At 43.4% G+C, this 19,752-nt stretch overlaps 1 protein-coding gene across 1 annotated transcript in view; it reads right to left on the reverse strand.

Annotated features, from left to right (window-relative positions):
• The window catches only part of LOC112246897 (transmembrane protein 211), a 169,402-nt gene extending 149,940 nt beyond the window's left edge, over positions 1-19,462 (reverse strand). Inside the window, exon 1 of the mRNA XM_024415494.1 lies at positions 18,605-19,462. Within this exon, the coding sequence (XP_024271262.1) occupies positions 18,605-18,922 (318 nt within the window). The 5' untranslated portion in view covers positions 18,923-19,462. The remainder of the gene's footprint in view (positions 1-18,604) is intronic.
• Between the last annotated feature and the right edge of the window lie 290 nt (positions 19,463-19,752).

The following is a 19,752-nucleotide window of genomic DNA, read 5'->3' on the forward strand; positions in this document are numbered from 1 at the left end:
TATCATCACACTCACCCAAAGCCACCTGACCCCCCGGCACCCCCTCTGTCTGGCTCTATCATCATACTCACCCAAAGCCACCTGACCCCCTGCACCCCCATGTGTCTGCCTCTATCATCACACCCACCCAAAGCCACCTGACCCCCTGAAACCTCATATGTCTGCCTCTATCATCACACCCACCCAAAGCCTACTGACCCCCCTGTGTCTTCATCTATCATCACACCCACCCAAAGCCTACTGACCCCCCTGTGTCTGCCTCTATCATCACACCCACCCAAAGCCTACTGACCCCCTGCAACCCCATATGTCTTCCTTCACCACCAAACTCACTCAAAGCCACAAATCCTGACCCCGAATCCTAAATCCCAGGCCTATAACAATTTGACCCCACTGACAAATGCCTGAGCTTCTCCCAATCACATGAGCTAAATTGGTTTGAAATTGGATTGCCCTCTGAACTGGCTCAACCAGACCCAGACCACTGACTGACTGACGACCAAACCGGCAATAGATGAGATTTCAGTTGGGAATGAATGGGCTCTGAGGAACTGGGGCTTTGCTTACAGGTAAACCTGTTCACCATGCACTACTATGATCAAATGACCTTGACAGCAAAAGAAGATTATTTATTCTCCTATGTCCACAAATGTACGAGGGAAAGTTGAGTTCTGCTTTATCCCAACCCTACTAAAAGACACACCTACACATAGAGAGGGTGGAGCGAAATGTATTACACATCCAGTGCATTTTGGGATGGTGCACTTCCACCCGTGCTTAGAGAGGGTGACCGACCACAAAAAAGGGGAGGGTTTGGCCAGCAGGGATGTCCTTGTCCCATCGCGCACTAGCGACCCCTGTGGGGGGCCGGGCGCAGTGCACGAAGATGCAGTCGCCAGTTGTCCAGTGGTTCCTCTGACATTAGCACGGCTGCCTTCCGGGTTAAGTGAGCAGTGTGTCAAGAAGCAGTGCGGCTCGGCAGGGTTGTATTTCGGAAGACGCATGGTTCTCGACAGCCACTCCCGAGTACGTATGGGAGATGCAGCGATGGGACAAAACTGTAACTACCAATTGGATATCATGAAAAAGGGGTAAAAAAAATAAAAAGCTATGTTGACAAGGACATTAGCTAATATGGTGACATCAATGTTGGCTGTGTGTAGCGGTTATGATATGAACGTTTGGCTTGGAAAGTTGTTTTGCCTGGTCAGACAGCTGCACTGAAATCCACAAGCGAATGGAACAGGTGAGAGGAGGAGAGCGCATAGATGCGAGAAGAAATTAATGAGCAAAGTGATCATGCTATTTTTATGTGGCTGCTTATGAAAGTGACCTGTATTTGCATGTAATCAGGGGTGTATTCATTCCGCTGATTCTGTTGAAAAACGTCTCTTAAATGGACGCAAACGGAACAAAACGGGGATAAACATACCTGAATTTGTCCAATAGAACCTCGTTTGCAACTGTTGGACTAATGATTACATCCTAGATCAGCTAGATGCAGGCAAGAGTATACAAGACGGTACTGAATGTGGCACTCTCTTTCACCTTGATTACTCAAAATTCTCTCGACCTGTGCACCAACGTTTTAAGCTTTCCTTCATAGGCTAGGTTGTCGCAACCTCATGATGGGTATAGGGAAAATGTGATTTTCTGGATTTTTTTTTTCTCATTTTGTCTGTCATAGTTGAAGTGTACTACCTATGATGAAAATTACAGGCCTCTCTCATATTTTTAAGTGAGAGAACTTGCACAATTGGTGGCTGACTAAATACTTTTTTGCCCCACTGTATATATTGTGTGAACATCAATGGAATATTATGTTAAACCTAAAATAAATGTGCTATGAACGTCATAACAATTGACTTATTTCGTTCTTATACAGTAACAATAATGGAATGTCCTGTGTTACCTAACTTAAACACTGTACAGTTGTGGCCAAAAGTTTTGAGAATGACACAAATATTAATTTCCACAAAGTTTGCTGCTTCAGTGTCTTTAAATATTTCTGTCAGATGTTATTATGGAATACTGAAGGATTATTACAAGCATGTGTCAAAGGCTTTTATTGACAATTACATGAAGTTGATGCAAAGAGTCAGTCTGTCCCTGATGTTTTTCCTGGAGAGAAGTGGCTTCTTTGCTGCCCTTCTTGACACCAGGCCATCCTCCAAAAGTCTTCGCCTTACTGTACGTGCAGATAAACTCACACCTGCCTGCTGCCATTCCTGAGCAAGCTCTGTACTGATGGTGCTCCGATCCCGCAGCTGAATCAACTTTAGGGGATAGTCCTGGTGCTTGCTGGACATTCTTGGGTGCCCTGAAGCCTTCTTCACAACAATTGAACCGCTCTCCTTGAAGTTCTTGATGAATGGTTGATTTAAATGGTGAATAAATGGTTAATTTAGGTGCAATCTTACTGGCAGCAATATCCTTGCCTGTGAAGCCCTTTTTGTGCAAAGCAATGATGATGGCACTTGTTTCCTTGCAGGTAACCATGGTTGACAGAGGAAGAACAATGATTCCAAGCACCACCCTCCTTTTGAAGCTTCCAGTTATTCGAACTCAATCAGCATGACAGAGTGATCTCCAGCCTTGTCCTCATCAACACTCACACCGAGAAACACTGACATGATTTCAGCTGGTCCTTTTGTGGCAAGGCTGAAATGCAGCGGAAATGTTTTTTTGGGATTCAGTTCATTTGCATGGCAAATAGGGACTTTGCAATTAATTGCAATTCATCTGATCGCTATTCATAACATTCTGGAGTACATGCAAATTGCCATCATACAAACTGAGGCAGCAGACTTTGTGAAAATTAATATTTTGTTCATTCTCAAAACTTTTGGCCACGACTGTATGAATGTCATCACAATTGTGAGGACTGAGCATATCATGTCCCCACAATGTTACCACAACCGAATGAAACATTCTGGGGACCTTTAAAGAACAGACTAAATGCATTTGGGGAACATTCTTGTAACATCAGGTGAATGTTTTTTTCACCCTAAAAGAAACATTGTAGAATCATCCGCACAGTTTTCGTGTTCTGGGAACATATATTTTGTGATGTCACCAGGTCCGTAAACAGGGTTTGAGTTTTAGAGAGGTTTTATTTTATCACTAAATAAAATAAAAATGTATTTACCACATTTCTACATAAAAAATATAATTAAAAAATGCTATTTGGAGAACAGCAAAAATCACCTTGGCTGCTGTAGATTCATTCACCTCAGTCGATCTACAAACACACAGCCTATTAGCTAAACAATTATAATGGTCCCCTGAAAGGAGGGAAATATGAGAAATTATTCATACCGAAACGTAGCATCAGCGACGAAACGAAACAGTATGATAAAAAAAAAATGGTTTGCATTTTGATTGTATTTTATTGTAGGCCTATAGGGAAGATAGGTCATGTGGAGGTGTTCATATTAAAACATATCTTATTTAAGTTCCAAACTTGTTTGATAAGATTAGTACATATTTTCTCAGGGGACCAGCTCAGGGTCCCGACCCCAAATTTGGAAACCACTGCACTAACCTCTCTCTGCTTGCTTCCCTCTCTCGGTCTCCTCTGCTTCCTAATGTCCTCATATGTAGTTACAGCCATGATGTCCCCACAATTCTTGCAACATTAGGAGAATGTTTTATACAAACATATTACAATCTTCAAAACGAATGGACAGTTTTTGTGTTATGTGAACATTTGCCGCCACCTAACTAATGTTCTGTAAACTTCAACAGAACCAATTTTGGTTTGCTGGGAAAACATTACTGGTACATTGTGTTATTACATTACCTGGAAACCTAATGAGAACTTTTGGGTAATGTTTTGTGGCAGTTGATACAGATGTACAGATTTATTGAATGTTAAAAGAATATTCCAAGGATATTTCATAAAAAAATACAAATGTTTTAATCTAAAACCATCTCTGACTGTTTTTGGGATGTTATCATCCTAATTTTAGATAAAACCCTAACTAGAACTTAATGGTTAATGTTCTGAGAATGTTTCCGGTTTGCTGGGGACACACTTACTATCATTAGGCCACATAAAATCATCTATAGTAGAGATACACATTCCTGGACAAATACCTTTCACCACTAATGGGATTAGCTCATAGCTAGCTATCCCATTAGCTAGCTATCCCATTAGCCATGAATTGGAGGCCTACTCCTACTGAAAGAGTGGAGGGGAGGAGAGGAGACATTACACAGAGACATTGGTGAGCGCAAACAGTAAATCTACAGGGAGTAAAACCTTAGCCTCAGGCTGCACCAGGAAAAGGACAGACAGAGTGCTTTCGATTTGGAGAGATTTTGCAACTCTTCATTGTGAAAGTGCATGGGCGTAACTGGTATATATCTTGTGGAGTGACAGGGAATCCATTAACTCCCGTGCCATTGTAATATGTGGGCCCTTCTGGGACCTTGGCTTCTGGCTTGGCCCAACCTGCAAGCTGCCATGCTTCTCTTTTCCTCTCTCAAAACAAGGATAGGTTCCAGGACCTCGAGAGTAGAGACCAACACACACACTCACACACACACAGGCCTCGTCCATCATTTTATTACCTACAGTAGCAGCAGCAGCCTCTGATAACACCCTGGGGCTGGACTCACCATTTTGTTGGGCAGGCAGAGGGCCCTAACAGATTCAAGTGGAGCACATCATTGCTTCCTTCCCCTGATGCCATATAGGTACAGTGCAGAAAGATATAAGAGTTGCCTGGACTGTCCAACCCCACCCCAAAGTTCAGTTAATTCCATTTGAAGAGCTTTCCACTTCCACTCAGAGCCAGCTTCGTTCTGTCGCTATGGACTATGAATGTTTAGGGGGGGTTTTACAGTTGAAGTCGGAAGTTTACATACACTTAGGTTGGAGTCATTAAAACTCGTTTTTCAACCACTCCACGAGTGTCTTGTTAAAAACGATAGTTTTGGCAAGTCGGTTAGGACATCTACTTTGTGCATGACACAAGTAATTTTTCCAACAATTGTGTACAGACAGCTTATTTAATTTATAATTCACTGCATCACAATTCCAGTGGGTCAGAAGTTTACATACACTAAGTTGACTGTGCCTTTAAACAGCTTGGAAAATTCCAGAAAATTATGTCATGGCTTTAGAAGCTTCTGATAGGCTAATTGACATCATTTGAGTCAATTGGAGGTGTACCTGTGGATGTATTTCAAGGTTTATCTTCAAACTCAGTGCCTCTTTGCTTGACATTATGAGAAAATCAAAAGAAATCAGAAAAAAAATTGTAGACCTCCACAAGTCTGGTTCATCCTTGGGAGCAATGTCCAAACGTCTGAAGGTACCACGTTCATCTGTACAAACAATAGTACGCAAGTATAAACACCATGTGACCATGCAGCCGTCATACCTCTCAGGAAGGAGACGCATTCTGTCTCCTAGAGGTGGCAGCATCATGTTGTGGGGGTGCTTTGTTGCAGGAGGGACTGGTGCACTTCACAAAATAGATGGCATCATGAGGCAGGAAAATTAGGTGAATATATTGAAGCAACATCTCAAGACATCAGTCAGGAAGTTCAAGCTTGGTCGCAAATGGGTCTTCCAAATGGACAATGACCCCAAGTATACTTCCAAAGTTGTGACAAAATGGCTTAAGGACAACAAAGTAAAGGTATTGGAGTGGCCCTCACAAAGCCCTGGCCTCAATCCCATAGAAAATGTGTGGGCAGAACTGAAAAAGCTTGTGTGAGCAAGGAGGCCTACCAACCTGACTCAGTTACAGCAGCTGTCAGGAGGAATGGGCCAAAATTCACCCAACTCATTGTGGGAAGCTTGTGGAAGGCTACCCAAAACATTTGACCCAAGTTAAACAATTTAAAGGCAATTGCTACCAAATACTAATTGAGTGTATGTAAACTTCTGACCCACTGGGAATGTGATGAAATAAAAGCTGAAATAAATCATTCTCTCTACTATTATTCTGACATTTCACATTCTTAAAATAAAGTGATGATCTTAACTGACCTAAGAAAGGACATTTTTACTTTACTTATTTTTATTAAATGTCAGAAATTGTGAAAAACTGAGTTTAAATGTATTTGGCTAAGGTGTATGTAAACTTCCGACTTCAACTGTATATAAGGAAGGAAGTGTTTTTCACAGATTTAAATTAAGTATTTAAAACAAGATGCCTGAAAGGACAATATGTGACTCATAATTTTGGCAGCTCTGTATGGAAGTCTGAGGAGAGGATTGTGTTGTGTATTGCATTGTTGAGTTGATTGCTTGACAACTGGCGCTTCTAAACCCTGGGCATCTCAGGCTTATTAACCTGCCATTTTCTGAAGAAAAACAAAAGATGAGGATGAACTTCTACATTTTCCAATCACTGTTTCTGGAGACTGGCCATGACTCATCTACATTGCAACCATGACAATCTTTGTAGAAGTACACGCGCACGCACACACACAGATACACTCACACATAGACACACGCACACACCATTCACACAGCAGTTGGATGTGTCAAGACGGAGCACTAATCCAGCATGCTACGGGGCCAGGTTAATCCAGCATGCTACAGGGCCAGGTTAATCCAGCATGCTACAGGGCCAGGTTAATCCAGCATGCTACAGGGCCAGGTTTATCCAGCATGCTACAGGGCCAGGTTAATCCAGCATGCTACAGGGCCAGGTTAATCCAACAGTGCCAGTGTTTACAGCTGTGGGTGGAGCCAGACGATATATCACCCTTCAGCTGCTGGAAGCACACTAAACTGCTAACAATTTAAGTGAAATTCTTCTGGCAGGTGAGACGAGCACCACCTCCTCCTCCTTCACACGTTACCAAGCAGCAGGTCTGAGTACAAGCCCCTAGCTAACACTTCCTCCAACCTGGCAACCTCTAACACCTGGACTGACTGACATCTACCAACCTGTCAACTGCTGCCCCAGAACACGCAGGCAGGACTCAGGCTGCTTTGAGGACAATAACATCAACACAACTCAGTCAGTCTTATGAGAGAGGTGGAGAAATTACTTGATATAATCAGGGTTGATTCTAATAATCCCCTCCGTTTCAGTTCATTCCTTAATATTATATTAAACTATGCAATTCTGTTTATAAAATGTATTATATTGACTGCTTATATAACTTTGTAATAGAGTATAATTACTGTATAATTCCATTGTATCACGTTTGTGTTCTATTCTACGAGATCAGGTCTTACATCTGTGCATGTGTTTTCAACCTGTTTATTTAACACACTCATTCCATCCCAGAGCTAGTTGCCACTGTATAAGACACTATCAGGCTTGCCAGTCAGGGCTGCAGCCTGGCACATCTCTTGGCTGGCTCCTCAGTGCCAAGGCTGGATGGCTGTTGCAGGAATGAAATTGCTCTATGTTTTAACACCCAATTAAAATTAAACACTCTGTCAATTCATAAGGATTTGTAAGACCCTTATTTTATAGTAATGGACAGAGCCCAGTCTTAAAGTCAAACAGCAGATTTTATTCACGAGAGTACTACTCCTTACACATTTTAAGGAGACTTCAAATTAATTCATTCATTTAAGACTAGCTTGGAAGGACGGTACCGTGCAGTACCGAAGAGCCCTTACTGCTGCTCGATCATCCTATTTTTCTAACTTAATTGAGGAAAATAAGAACAATCCGAAATTCCTTTTTGATACTGTCGCAAAGCTAACTAAAAAGCAGCATTCCCCAAGAGAGGATGACTTTCACTTTAGCAGTGATAAATTCATGAACTTCTTTGAGGAAAAGATTATGATTATTAGAAAGCAAATTACAGACTCCTCTTTAAACCTGCGTATTCCTCCAAACCTCAGTTGTCCTGAGTCTGCACACCTCTGCCAGGACCTAGGATCAAGAAAGACGCTCAAGTGTTTTAGTACTATATCTCTTGACACAATGATGAAAATAATCATGGCCTCTAAACCTTCAAGATGCATACTGGACCCTATTCCAACTAAACTACTGAAAGAGCTGCTTCCTGTGCTTGGCCCTCCTATGTTGAACATAATAAACGGCTCTCTATCCACTGGATGTGTACCAAACTCACTAAAAGTGGCAGTAATAAAGCCTCTCTTGAAAAAGCCAAACCTTGACCCAGAAAATATAAAAAACTATCGGCCTATATCGAATCTTCCATTCCTCTCAAAAATTTTAGAGAAGGCTGTTGCTCAGCAACTCACTGCCTTCCTGAAGACAAACAATGTATACGAAATGCTTCAGTCTGGTTTTAGACCCCATCATAGCACTGAGACGGCACTTGTGAAGGTGGTAAATGACATTTTAATGGCATCGGACCGAGGCTCTGCATCTGTCCTCGTGCTCCTAGACCTTAGTGCTGCTTTTGATACCATCGATCACCACATTCTTTTGGAGATATTGGAAACCCAAATTGGTCTACACGGACATGTTCTGGCCTGGTTTAGATCTTATCTGTCGGAAAGATATCAGTTTGTCTCTGTGAATGGTTTGTCCTCTGACAAATCAACTGTAAATTTCGGTGTTCCTCAAGGTTCCGTTTTAGGACCACTATTGTTTTCACTATATATTTTACCTCTTGGGGATGTTATTCGAAAACATAATGTAAACTTTCACTGCTATGCGGATGACACACAGCTGTACATTTCAATGAAACATGGTGAAGCCCCAAAATTGCCCTCGCTAGAAGCATGTGTTTCAGACATAAGGAAGTGGATGGCTGCAAACTTTCTACTATTAAACTCAGACAAAACAGAGATGCTTGTTCTAGGTCCCAAGAAACAAAGAGATCTTCTGTTGAATCTGACAATTAATCTTAATGGTTGTACAGTCGTCTCAAATAAAACTGTGAAGGACCTCGGCGTTACTCTGGACCCTGATCTCTCTTTTGAAGAACATATCAAGACCATTTCGAGGACAGCTTTTTTCCATCTACGTAACATTGCAAAAATCAGAAACTTTCTGTCCAAAAATGAGAAAGAAAAATTAATCCATGCTTTTGTCACTTCTAGGTTAGACTACTGCAATGCTCTATTTTCCGGCTACCCGGATAAAGCACTAAATAAACTTCAGTTAGTGCTAAATACGGCTGCTAGAATCCTGACTAGAACCAAAAAATTTGATCATATTACTCCAGTGCTAGCCTCTCTACACTGGCTTCCTGTCAAAGCAAGGGCTTATTTCAAGGTTTTACTGCTAACCTACAAAGCATTACATGGGCTTGCTCCTACCTATCTCTCTGATTTGGTCCTGCCGTACATACCTACACGTACGCTACGGTCACAAGACGCAGGCCTCCTAATTGTCCCTAGAATTTCTAAGCAAACAGCTGGAGGCAGGGCTTTCTCCTATAGAGCTCCATTTTTATGGAACGGTCTGCCTACCCATGTCAGAGACGCAAACTCGGTCTCAACCTTTAAGTCTTTACTGAAGACTCATCTCTTCAGTGGGTCATATGATTGAGTGTAGTCTGGCCCAGGAGTGGGAAGGTGAACGGAAAGGCTCTGGAGCAACGAACCGCCCTTGCTGTCTCTGCCTGGCCGGTTCCCCTCTTTCCACTGGGATTCTCTGCCTCTAACCCTATTACAGGAGTCACTGGCTTACTGGGGCTCTCTCATGCCGTCCCTGGAGGGGGTGCGTCACCTGAGTGGGTTGATTCACTGTTGTGGTCATCCTGTCTGGGTTGGCGCCCCCCCCTTGGGTTGTGCCGTGGCGGAGATCTTTGTGGGCTATACTCAGCCTTGTCTCAGGATGGTAAGTTGGTGGTTGAAGATATCCCTCTAGTGGTGTGGGGGCTGTGCTTTGGCAAAGTGGGTGAGGTTATATCCTTCCTGTTTGGCCCTGTCCTCGGGTGTCCTCGGATGGGGCCACAGTGTCTCCTGACCCCTCCTGTCTCAGCCTCCAGTATTTATGCTGCAGTAGTTTATGTGTCGGGGGGCTGGGGTTAGTTTGTTATATCTGGAGTACTTCTCCTGTCCTATTCGGTGTCCTGTGTGAATCTAAGTGTGCGTTCTCTAATTCTCTCCTTCTCTCTTTCTTTCTCTCTCTCGGAGGACTTGAGCCCTAGGACCATGCCCCAGGACTACCTGACATGATGACTCCTTGCTGTCCCCAGTCCACCTGGCCATGCTGCTGTTCCAGTTTCAACTGACCTGAGCCCTAGGACCATGCCCCAGGACTACCTGACATGATGACTCCTTGCTGTCCCCAGTCCACCTGGCCATGCTGCTGCTCCAGTTTCAACTTCCACCTGACTGTGCTGCTGCTCCAGTTTCAACTGTTCTGCCTTATTATTATTCGACCATGCTGGTCATTTATGAACATTTGAACATCTTGGCCATGTTCTGTTATAATCTCCACCCGGCACAGCCAGAAGAGGACTGGCCACCCACATAGCCTGGTTCCTCTCTAGGTTTCTTCCTAGGTTTTGGCCTTTCTAGGGAGTTTTTCCTAGCCACCGTGCTTCTACACCTGCATTGCTTGCTGTTTGGAGTTTTAGGCTGGGTTTCTGTACAGCACTTTGAGATATCAGCTGATGTACGAAGGGCTATATAAATAAATTTGATTTGATTTGATTTGATTTTACCACAGGTTATAAACTTAAAATGACGTCATTAGTTCCAGTACCAACCCGTGCCATCTCCGTTCTAATACAAAGGCTGCATGGTTCTCACATCGTCTCTCCCTATTAAGATAATATACGACCGAGCTGAGGACATGCTTCTGAAGATAAGCCTTCTGGTGATATAGTTCATTCATTTCTACCAAGGAACAGACAGGCATTGTTCTAATTCTTGATTATATTTACACACATTATATTCAGTACTGGGGTTAAAAATAAAATTCATACATATATAGTAACATAATAGTATTCTGATTAGTACATATACAGTAACATAATAGTATTCTGATTAGTCAGTCCTGATTGAAATGTATACATAATTTGTCATCATTGATTAAAATTCCCTTAACAATGGCAGCGCAGGCCAACCAGGACTTTAAAACATGGAGGGAGGACAGAAATTGACCACAGAACTAGAGCACATCTAGGCCAGCCACAGAGGGAGTGTGAGAAAGCCAAAGCCCTCCTCCTTGTTCTGTCCCCTTTACTGGGCTCTGTACACACACAAATCAGTGTGAGCTCTCATTGTAGGCCAGCTGAACACAGCCCCTCACTGATGGACTCCACAGACCCCATGCTTTCTGAGATAGGGGGGCCTTTTAACCTGTCATATACAAAGGAGAACAGAAGGTGATGGTTGTGGGTGGTAATGTAAATGTTGGAGGGGGGGCAGTTAGTGTGTGAGTGTGTATGTGCGCTTGGTGTGTGCATGCATGCATATGTACAGTGGGGCAAAAAGTATTTAGTCAGCCACCAATTGTGCAAGTTCTCCCACTTAAAAAGATGAGAGAGGCCTGTAATTTTCATCATAGGTACACTTCAACTATGACAGACAAAATTAGAGAAAAAAATCCAGAAAATCACATTGTAGGATTTTTTATGAATTTATTTGCAAATTATGGTGGAAAATAAGTATTTGGTCACCTACAAACAAGCAAGATTCTGGCTCTCACAGACCTGTAACTTCTTCTTTAAGAGGCTCCTCTGTCCTCCACTCGTTACCTGTATTAATGGCACCTGTTTGAACTTGTTATCAGTATAAAGGACACCTGTCCACAACTTCAAACAGTCACACTCCAAACTCCACTATGACCAAGACCAAAGAGCTGTCAAAGGACATCAGAAACAAAATTGTAGACAGACCTGCACCAGGCTGGGAAGACTGAATCTGCAATAGGTAAGCAGCTTGGTTTGAAGAAATCAACTGTGGGAGCAATTATTAGGAAATAGAAGACATACAAGACCACTGATAATCTCCCTCGATCTGGGGCTCCACGCAAGATCTCACCCTGTGTGGTCAAAATGATCACAAGAACGGTGAGCAAAAATCCCAGAACCACACGGGGGGACCGAGTGAATGACCTGCAGAGAGCTGAGACCAAAGTAACAAAGCCTACCATCAGTAACATACTACGCCGCCAGGGACTCAAATCCTGCAGTGCCAGATGTGTCCCCCTGCTTAAGCCAGTACATGTCCAGGCCCGTCTGAAGTTTGCTAGAGAGCATTTGGATGATCCAGAAGAAGATTGGAAGAATGTCATATGGTCAGATGAAACCAAAATATAACTTTTTGGTAACAACTCAACTCGTCGTGTTTGGAGGACAAAGAATGCTGAGTTGCATCCAAAGAACACTATACCTACTGTGAAGCATGGGGGTGGAAACATCATGCTTAGGGGCTGTTTTTCTGCAAAGGGACCAGGACGACTGATCCGTGTAAAGGAAAGAATGAATGGGGCCATGTATCGTGAGATTTTGAGTGAAAACCTCCTTCCATCAGCAACGGCGTTGAAGATGAAACGTGGCTGGGTCTTTCAGCATGACTGAAAGCATGACCGTGGATTGATGGCAGCATTCATGTGAAACTGAAAGCGCGAACCACTGCTTTTAATCAGGGCAAGGTGTCTGGTAACATGACTGAATACAAACAGTGCAGCTATTCCCTCCGCAAGGCCATCAAACAAGCTAAGCGCCAGTACAGAGACAAAGTAGAATCTCAATTCAACGGCTCAGACACAAGAGGCATGTGGCAGGGTCTACAGTCAATCACGGACTACAGGAAGAAATCCAGCCCAGTCACGGACCAGGATGTCTTGCTCCCAGGCAGACTAAATAACTTTTTTGCCCGCTTTGAGGACAATACAGTGCCACTGACACGGCCTGCAACGGAAACATGCGGTCTCTCCTTCACTGCAGCCGAGGTGAGTAAGACATTTAAACGTGTTAACCCTTGCAAGGCTGCAGGCCCAGACGGCATCCCCAGCCGCGCCCTCAGAGCATGCGCAGACCAGCTGGCCGGTGTGTTTACGGACATATTCAATCAATCCCTATACCAGTCTGCTGTTCCCACATGCTTCAAGAGGGCCACCATTGTTCCTGTTCCCAAGAAAGCTAAGGTAACTGAGCTAAACGACTACCGCCCCGTAGCACTCACATCCGTCATCATGAAGTGCTTTGAGAGACTAGTCAAGGACCATATCACCTCCACCCTACCTGACACCCTAGACCCACTCCAATTTGCTTACCGCCCAAAAAGGTCCACAGACGATGCAATCTCAACCACACTGCACACTGCCCTAACCCATCTGGACAAGAGGAATACCTATGTGAGAATGCTGTTCATCGACTACAGCTCGGCATTCAACACCATAGTACCCTCCAAGCTCGTCATCAAGCTCGACCCCGCCCTGTGCAACTGGGTACTGGACTTCCTGACGGGCCGCCCCCAGGTGGTGAGGGTAGGCAACAACATCTCCTCCCCGCTGATCCTCAACACTGGGGCCCCACAAGGGTGCGTTCTGAGCCCTCTCCTGTACTCCCTGTTCACCCACGACTGCGTGGCCACGCACGCCTCCAACTCAATCATCAAGTTTGCGGACGACACAACAGTGGTAGGCTTGATTACCAACAACGACGAGACGGCCTACAGGGAGGAGGTGAGGGCCCTCGGAGTGTGGTGTCAGGAAAATAACCTCACACTCAACGTCAACAAAACTAAGGAGATGATTGTGGACTTCAGGAAACAGCAGAGGGAACACCCCCATCCACATCGATGGAACAGTAGTGGAGAGGGTAGCAAGTTTTAAGTTCCTCGGCATACACATCACAGACAAACTGAATTGGTCCACTCACACAGACAGCATCGTGAAGAAGGCGCAGCAGCGCCTCTTCAACCTCAGGAGGCTGAAGAAATTCAGCTTGTCACCAAAAGCACTCACAAACTTCTACAGATGCACAATCGAGAGCATCCTGGCGGGCTGTATCACCGCCTGGTATGGCAACTGCACCGCCCTCAACCGTAAGGCTCTCCAGAGGGTAGTGAGGTCTGCACAACGCATCACCGGGGGCAAACTACCTGCCCTCCAGGACACCTACACCACCCGATGCTACAGGAAGGCCATAAAGATCATCAAGGACATCAACCACCCGAGCCACTGCCTGTTCACCCCGCTGTCATCCAGAAGGCGAGGTCAGTACAGGTGCATCAAAGCTGGGCCAGAGAGACTGAAAAACAGCTTCTATCTCAAGGCCATCAGACTGTTAAACAGCCACCACTAACATTGAGTGGCTGCTGCCAACACACTGTCAATGACACTGACTCAACTCCAGCCACTTTAATAATGGGAATTGATGGGAAATCACTAGCCACTTTAAACAATGCTACCTTATATAATGTTACTTACCCTACATTATTCATCTCATATGCATACGTTGATACTGTACTCTATATCATCGACTGCATCCTTATGTAATACATGTATCACTAGCCACTTTAACTATGCCACTTGGTTTACATACTCATCTCATATGTATATACTGTACTCGATATCATCTACTGTATCTTGCCTATGCTGCTCTGTACCATCACTCATTCATATATCCTTATGTACATATTCTTTATCCCCTTACACTGTGTATAAGACAGTAGTTTTTTGGCATTGTTAGTTAGATTACTTGTTCGTTATTACTGCATTGTCGGAACTAGAAGCACAAGCATTTCACTACACTCGCATTAACATCTGCTAACCACGTGTATGTGACAAATCAAATTTGATTTGATTTGATTTTGATTTGATTTGACAATGATCCCAAACACACCGCCCAGGCAACGAAGGAGTGGCTTCTTAAGAAGCATTTCAAGGTCCTGCAGTGGCCTAGCCAGTCTCCAGATCTCAACCCCATAGAAAATCTTTGGAGGGAGTTGAAAGTCTGTGTTGCCCAGCAACAGCCTCAAAACATCACTGCTCTAGAGGAGATCTGCATGGAGGAATGGGCCAAAATACCAGAAACAGTGTGTGAAAACCTTGTGAAGACTTACAGAAAACGTTTGACCTTTGTCATTGCCAACAAAGGGTATATAACAAAGTATTTAGATAAACTTTTATTATTGACCAAATACTTACTTTCCACCATAATTTGCAAATAAATTCATTAAAAATCCTACAATGTGATTTTATGGATTTTTTTTTTTCATTTTGTCTGTCATAGTTGAAGTGTACCTATGATGAAAATTATAGGCCTCTCTCATCTTTTTAAGTGGGAGAACTTGCACATTCGGTGGCTGACTAAATACTTTTTTGCCCCACTGTATGTGTGTTTGTAGGTGTGTGTGTGCATATTTGTGTGCGCATGTGTATGTGTTTTTGTGTGTTCGGGATGCATATTGTGTGTGTTTTTGTGTAAGTGAGTGTGTGTGTGTGTAAATGTGTGTGTGAGAGAGGTGGAGTTGTTTTAAAAAGGAGGACAAAAGCATCAGCGGAATAATTTGTACACCAATGAGGGGTGTCGGCCTGGAGGGGGTGAGGCGGGGGCCGTAACTTATTAATGGCCATGGGGGCGTGATGCTGGGATGCTATGATACTATGACGCAGCATGGGATACTATGATGCTGTGCTTGGGCCAACCTGATCACAGAATTATCCATGTACAGTGCCTAGTGAAAGTCTGCACACCCCATTCAGTCTTTAAATTTTGCTGCCTTAAATGTCAATCTAAAAAGGATTCATGTTTTTCCTACAGATCTACAAAGCATAGTCAATATTTTCAAAGTGAAAGACAATTATGGAAAACTTTCAAAATGAAAAAATAAAAAAATAAAAAGCTGTACGTCTTCACACCCCAGAGTAAATAATTGGTGGCAGTACCTGAATAAGATTTTACCAACTTTGCACAACTCTTAGGGCAACATACACCGTGTGTACAAAGCATTAGGAACATCATCCTAATATTGAGTTGCACCTCCTTTTGTCCTCAGAACAGCCTCATCAGGGCATGGACTCTACAAGGTGTCAAAAGCGTTCCACAGTGATGCTGGCCCATGTTGACTCCAATGCTTCCCACAGTTGTGTCAAGTTGGCTGGATGACCTTTGGGTGGTGGACCATTCTTGATAAACACGGGAAACTGTTGAGTGGGAAAATGCAGTTCTTGACACACTCAAACCGGGTTGCCTGGCACCTAGTACCATTCCCCGTTCAAAGGCACTTAAACATTTAGTCTTGCCCATTTACCCTCTGAATGGCACACATACTCAATCCATGTCTCAATTGTCTCAAGGCTTAAAAATCCTTCTTTAACCCGTCTCCTCCCCTACACTGATTGAAGTGGATTTAACAGGTGACATCAATAAGGGATCATAGCTTTCACCTGGATAGTCTATCTCACGGAAAGAGCAGGTGTTCCTAGTGTTTTGTACACTCACTTTTTGTCAAAATTGCTCATGCTCTGTAAATATGGTTGGGAATCATTGATAGACAGCAATATTCAAACCTTATCTCTGATGTTCAAGTAAATTTATGTCAGAATTGAGACTAGACCACTCAACAACCCCTCTTAGAAAGCCATTCTGGTGTGTCGTTGGCATTAACATTTCTGTAATTGTGTTTTGGGTGTGTATACTTCTACTAGGCATTGTACAAGAAGGACTTCACTCAGTTATCAACTCTCTGGGTACTAAAGGTACTGTATTGCCTGGCTGTCTGAACAGGTGAGACTACTCCAAAATGTGTCAAAACCCAGAGATGAAACCCTTCAAATAAAGTGATAACACTCTTCAAAGGTCCCTGGAACATTAGTTGCCAGCACAAATACATGGAATTCCCCGTCAGCAATACAGTACCTCCTATCCACAAACACCTGAATCTCCATCATTTGAAAACATGAAGGGCTAAAAGTACTAGAATTATTCACCCATTCTGCTCTGCTTTGTGTACTCTGTTCAGACCTGTTGGCCTGATCCAGTATAAACCCCATCTTCTACCTGTGTGGGAAAACTATAGTAGCTACGCATTTGATTCTTTCCTGCACACAGCCCCTAGTTACTACATCTGAACTGCCACTTAATTATATATGTTAATTTATCCTGGTCATACATAATCATAACTCCTGAGGAAGATGGTGCGATATTGCAGTTTTTTTTTTTACAGCATGGTCGTGGGTCCAACTGGCCTGCTTTTTATAATCTAGAATGAAAAGGACTGGAATGCACTGAACAACTCTATGGGAATACCCATGGTGCAATGCAACTGGACTCCCGGGGGGGCCCATGCTTCTGGCTGCCCCAGAGATGCAAATAAGATAACTTACACAATCACACATTCCATTTAGCGGGAAGTTAGCCAACATAGTCACTTAGAAAGCCATCTCTTGATTTAACTTAGCACAAGGTCCCATAGCTTTACCCCAGTCTTTTCTTAGCACATGCCCTCATTCTGTTTTGAATGGACTTCAAAATGTTGAATTCTAATGCTATTTATGACAGATTTTTAGTGTTTATAGACTGAAGATTCATGCTTGTTGGCACATTTTCAAAACTGGATCACTGCTACTACATTAAGACCATTGATTGTTAAAAACCATCAACTATTTAACAAGAGGAGCAAGAGCATCTCTCCCTCATAGTTTGTGACCCATTAATGACCGTAACTAAATGAAGCACTATGCTATGCTTTGTCAAAGCAAAGCATTCATATTCTGAATAGGAAAACCTGAAATCCTAGGGAACTGTAACCAGTGTCTGTGTCTGTGGCTGGAGGTAGTTATGTAACCAGTTATCCTCTGAGAATTAAAGAAACAAGACCACTGACTGAAGGTGGAAGTGTGTGATGTGAGAGATTCCCTATGGCACTACAATACTGTCATCTCACTCAACTGCCTTGCAAACCATGGCCCAGCTCCTTAGCTCCAACAAACAATTTAGCTCAGAATGAATAGTAACATAAGAAACGTCAGGTCCTTATTGCTAGTTTTACAGTTCATTACTACTGTAGCTATGCTTCCCTGAGTGTACTTTACTACCTATTAATGGTACCTAATCCCTAATAGTGGTAGAATAGAAACCCATATATCGGCCAGATAAGGTGCCAAACACTTGCCCTCTGCTGGTGAGAGATTAGCCAACATAGACACTGATGGCACACGGCCCCTCTCCATCCATCCACCAGAGAGCCTGTGGCTGTGAAGGTTAATCCACAAACCCAGCCTTGTCAACAGGTCTCACCTTAGGGCAAGGACCTTTCATTGTGACATAACTAATTCAATAACACCTGTTGACTATGAGCTTGAACAAACCTAATGGAAATCTATACCTACTCATTTGGGAGATCAGTGTTCAGCAAGTGTTCTGTTTATGGTTTTGGTTGGATTTAGTTAAATCTCATTGATTGTGCATGCTGCATGTCCATCATCAACAACACTAATGTCACTATATTGGAGTCCTGAATACACTCAAGAGAGTGATGCAGGAGCAGCAATGGCTCAAAGTCCTCTCTCAGCTGGTCTTATACGACAAAGGGGTATGATTGCTCATCACAGACAACATAATGAACACTATCCTTTGTGGATTCTGGAAGCCACTGCATGATCATGTAGTTGCTAAGTTATTGAGATGTAATAACAATGTAATAAACATTGTTGCCATTGTATGCAACACTGTTTACTAATTGTCACTGTTTACATAACACATTCATTAAAGTATTGCATGTATGATCATGTACCTGCCACGAGCTGGATGGAATCTCAGCGAATTTCCCGAGTCCTCGGAAGGTGTAGCATCTGTACATATGGTCCAGGGACTCCGAGCAGTGCCAAAGTAAGCCGAAGCTCACCGAGTCCTTGTTTTTCAGATGGTCCTTGACAATCCACGCAGATGATATAAAACTGAAACTACAAATAGCGACCAGAGCGGAGGACAGAAAGACCCAAAAGCAGCCCACACAGCTGAACATCCTCGCAGCTTGGGGCAACGAGTAGCTCAGAGACAGATCGATCCCAACCCCGGCTTCTTTCTTCTTCCGATCCAGCAATGAATGCATTTGGAGCTCACACACCCAGAAGAGATCAACTGAAGCTCTCCACAACAAATTTTACACCAGCAGCCTCCTGCAGCAACAGTTAACAATTTGTATCCGTGATGATTTAAAGGGATATTCCAGTGACCCAAACATCGGCTCGTGATTTCATAAAAGAGTCAAACATGAGCACTCCTAGGTAAACAAGCTGCCACCTCAACAAGAAGTAATGTCTCCTTTAAATAGGCTATCCGCGACTATACTTGAGAATCTAGAAATATGAGTCACGGCAGGACACAAATGCTGTTTGTCACACCCGAAACAGAGTTGCGCAACTGTCATTCCGTAGATGGTCGCCGCATGGAAATATGGAACTATAAAATTGTCTTAATCGAATTTATTTTACTCACGAGATGCAAAATAAAACATATGTTAGTGTTGCAGTTGCTGTCTATAGGTCCGGGTATTTGAGTCGCCGCGCTTTGTTCCGCAGGAGAAGCCGTGGTTTTGGTTACGCGTGGTAACCAGTGGGCAACACAACAAAGGTGTCCACGTTGGCGCGCGCGTCATTGCGCACAGGGAATACTCAAGTGGGCGTATCCCCATCAAGAGAAATGTTGAACACCTTCACGTGTGTCCTCATGTTACTTACGGTAGGTAAATACATGTTCAGAGCAAAGTGATACTAAACCACAAAGATTGCCCATTTAGCTAAACATTTGCTAAAGTGCCCATGTTTTACTACAATTGTCTGTGGGAAACAAGAGGAACTAATATTTACAGTGAAATAACCTAGTCCTAATTATTATTGGACAAAACGCTATTTTTGTCGTTTAAAAAAACATTCAAATCAC

This window comes from Oncorhynchus tshawytscha, linkage group LG30, assembly GCF_018296145.1.
Source record: "Oncorhynchus tshawytscha isolate Ot180627B linkage group LG30, Otsh_v2.0, whole genome shotgun sequence".
Taxonomy (NCBI): domain Eukaryota; kingdom Metazoa; phylum Chordata; class Actinopteri; order Salmoniformes; family Salmonidae; genus Oncorhynchus; species Oncorhynchus tshawytscha.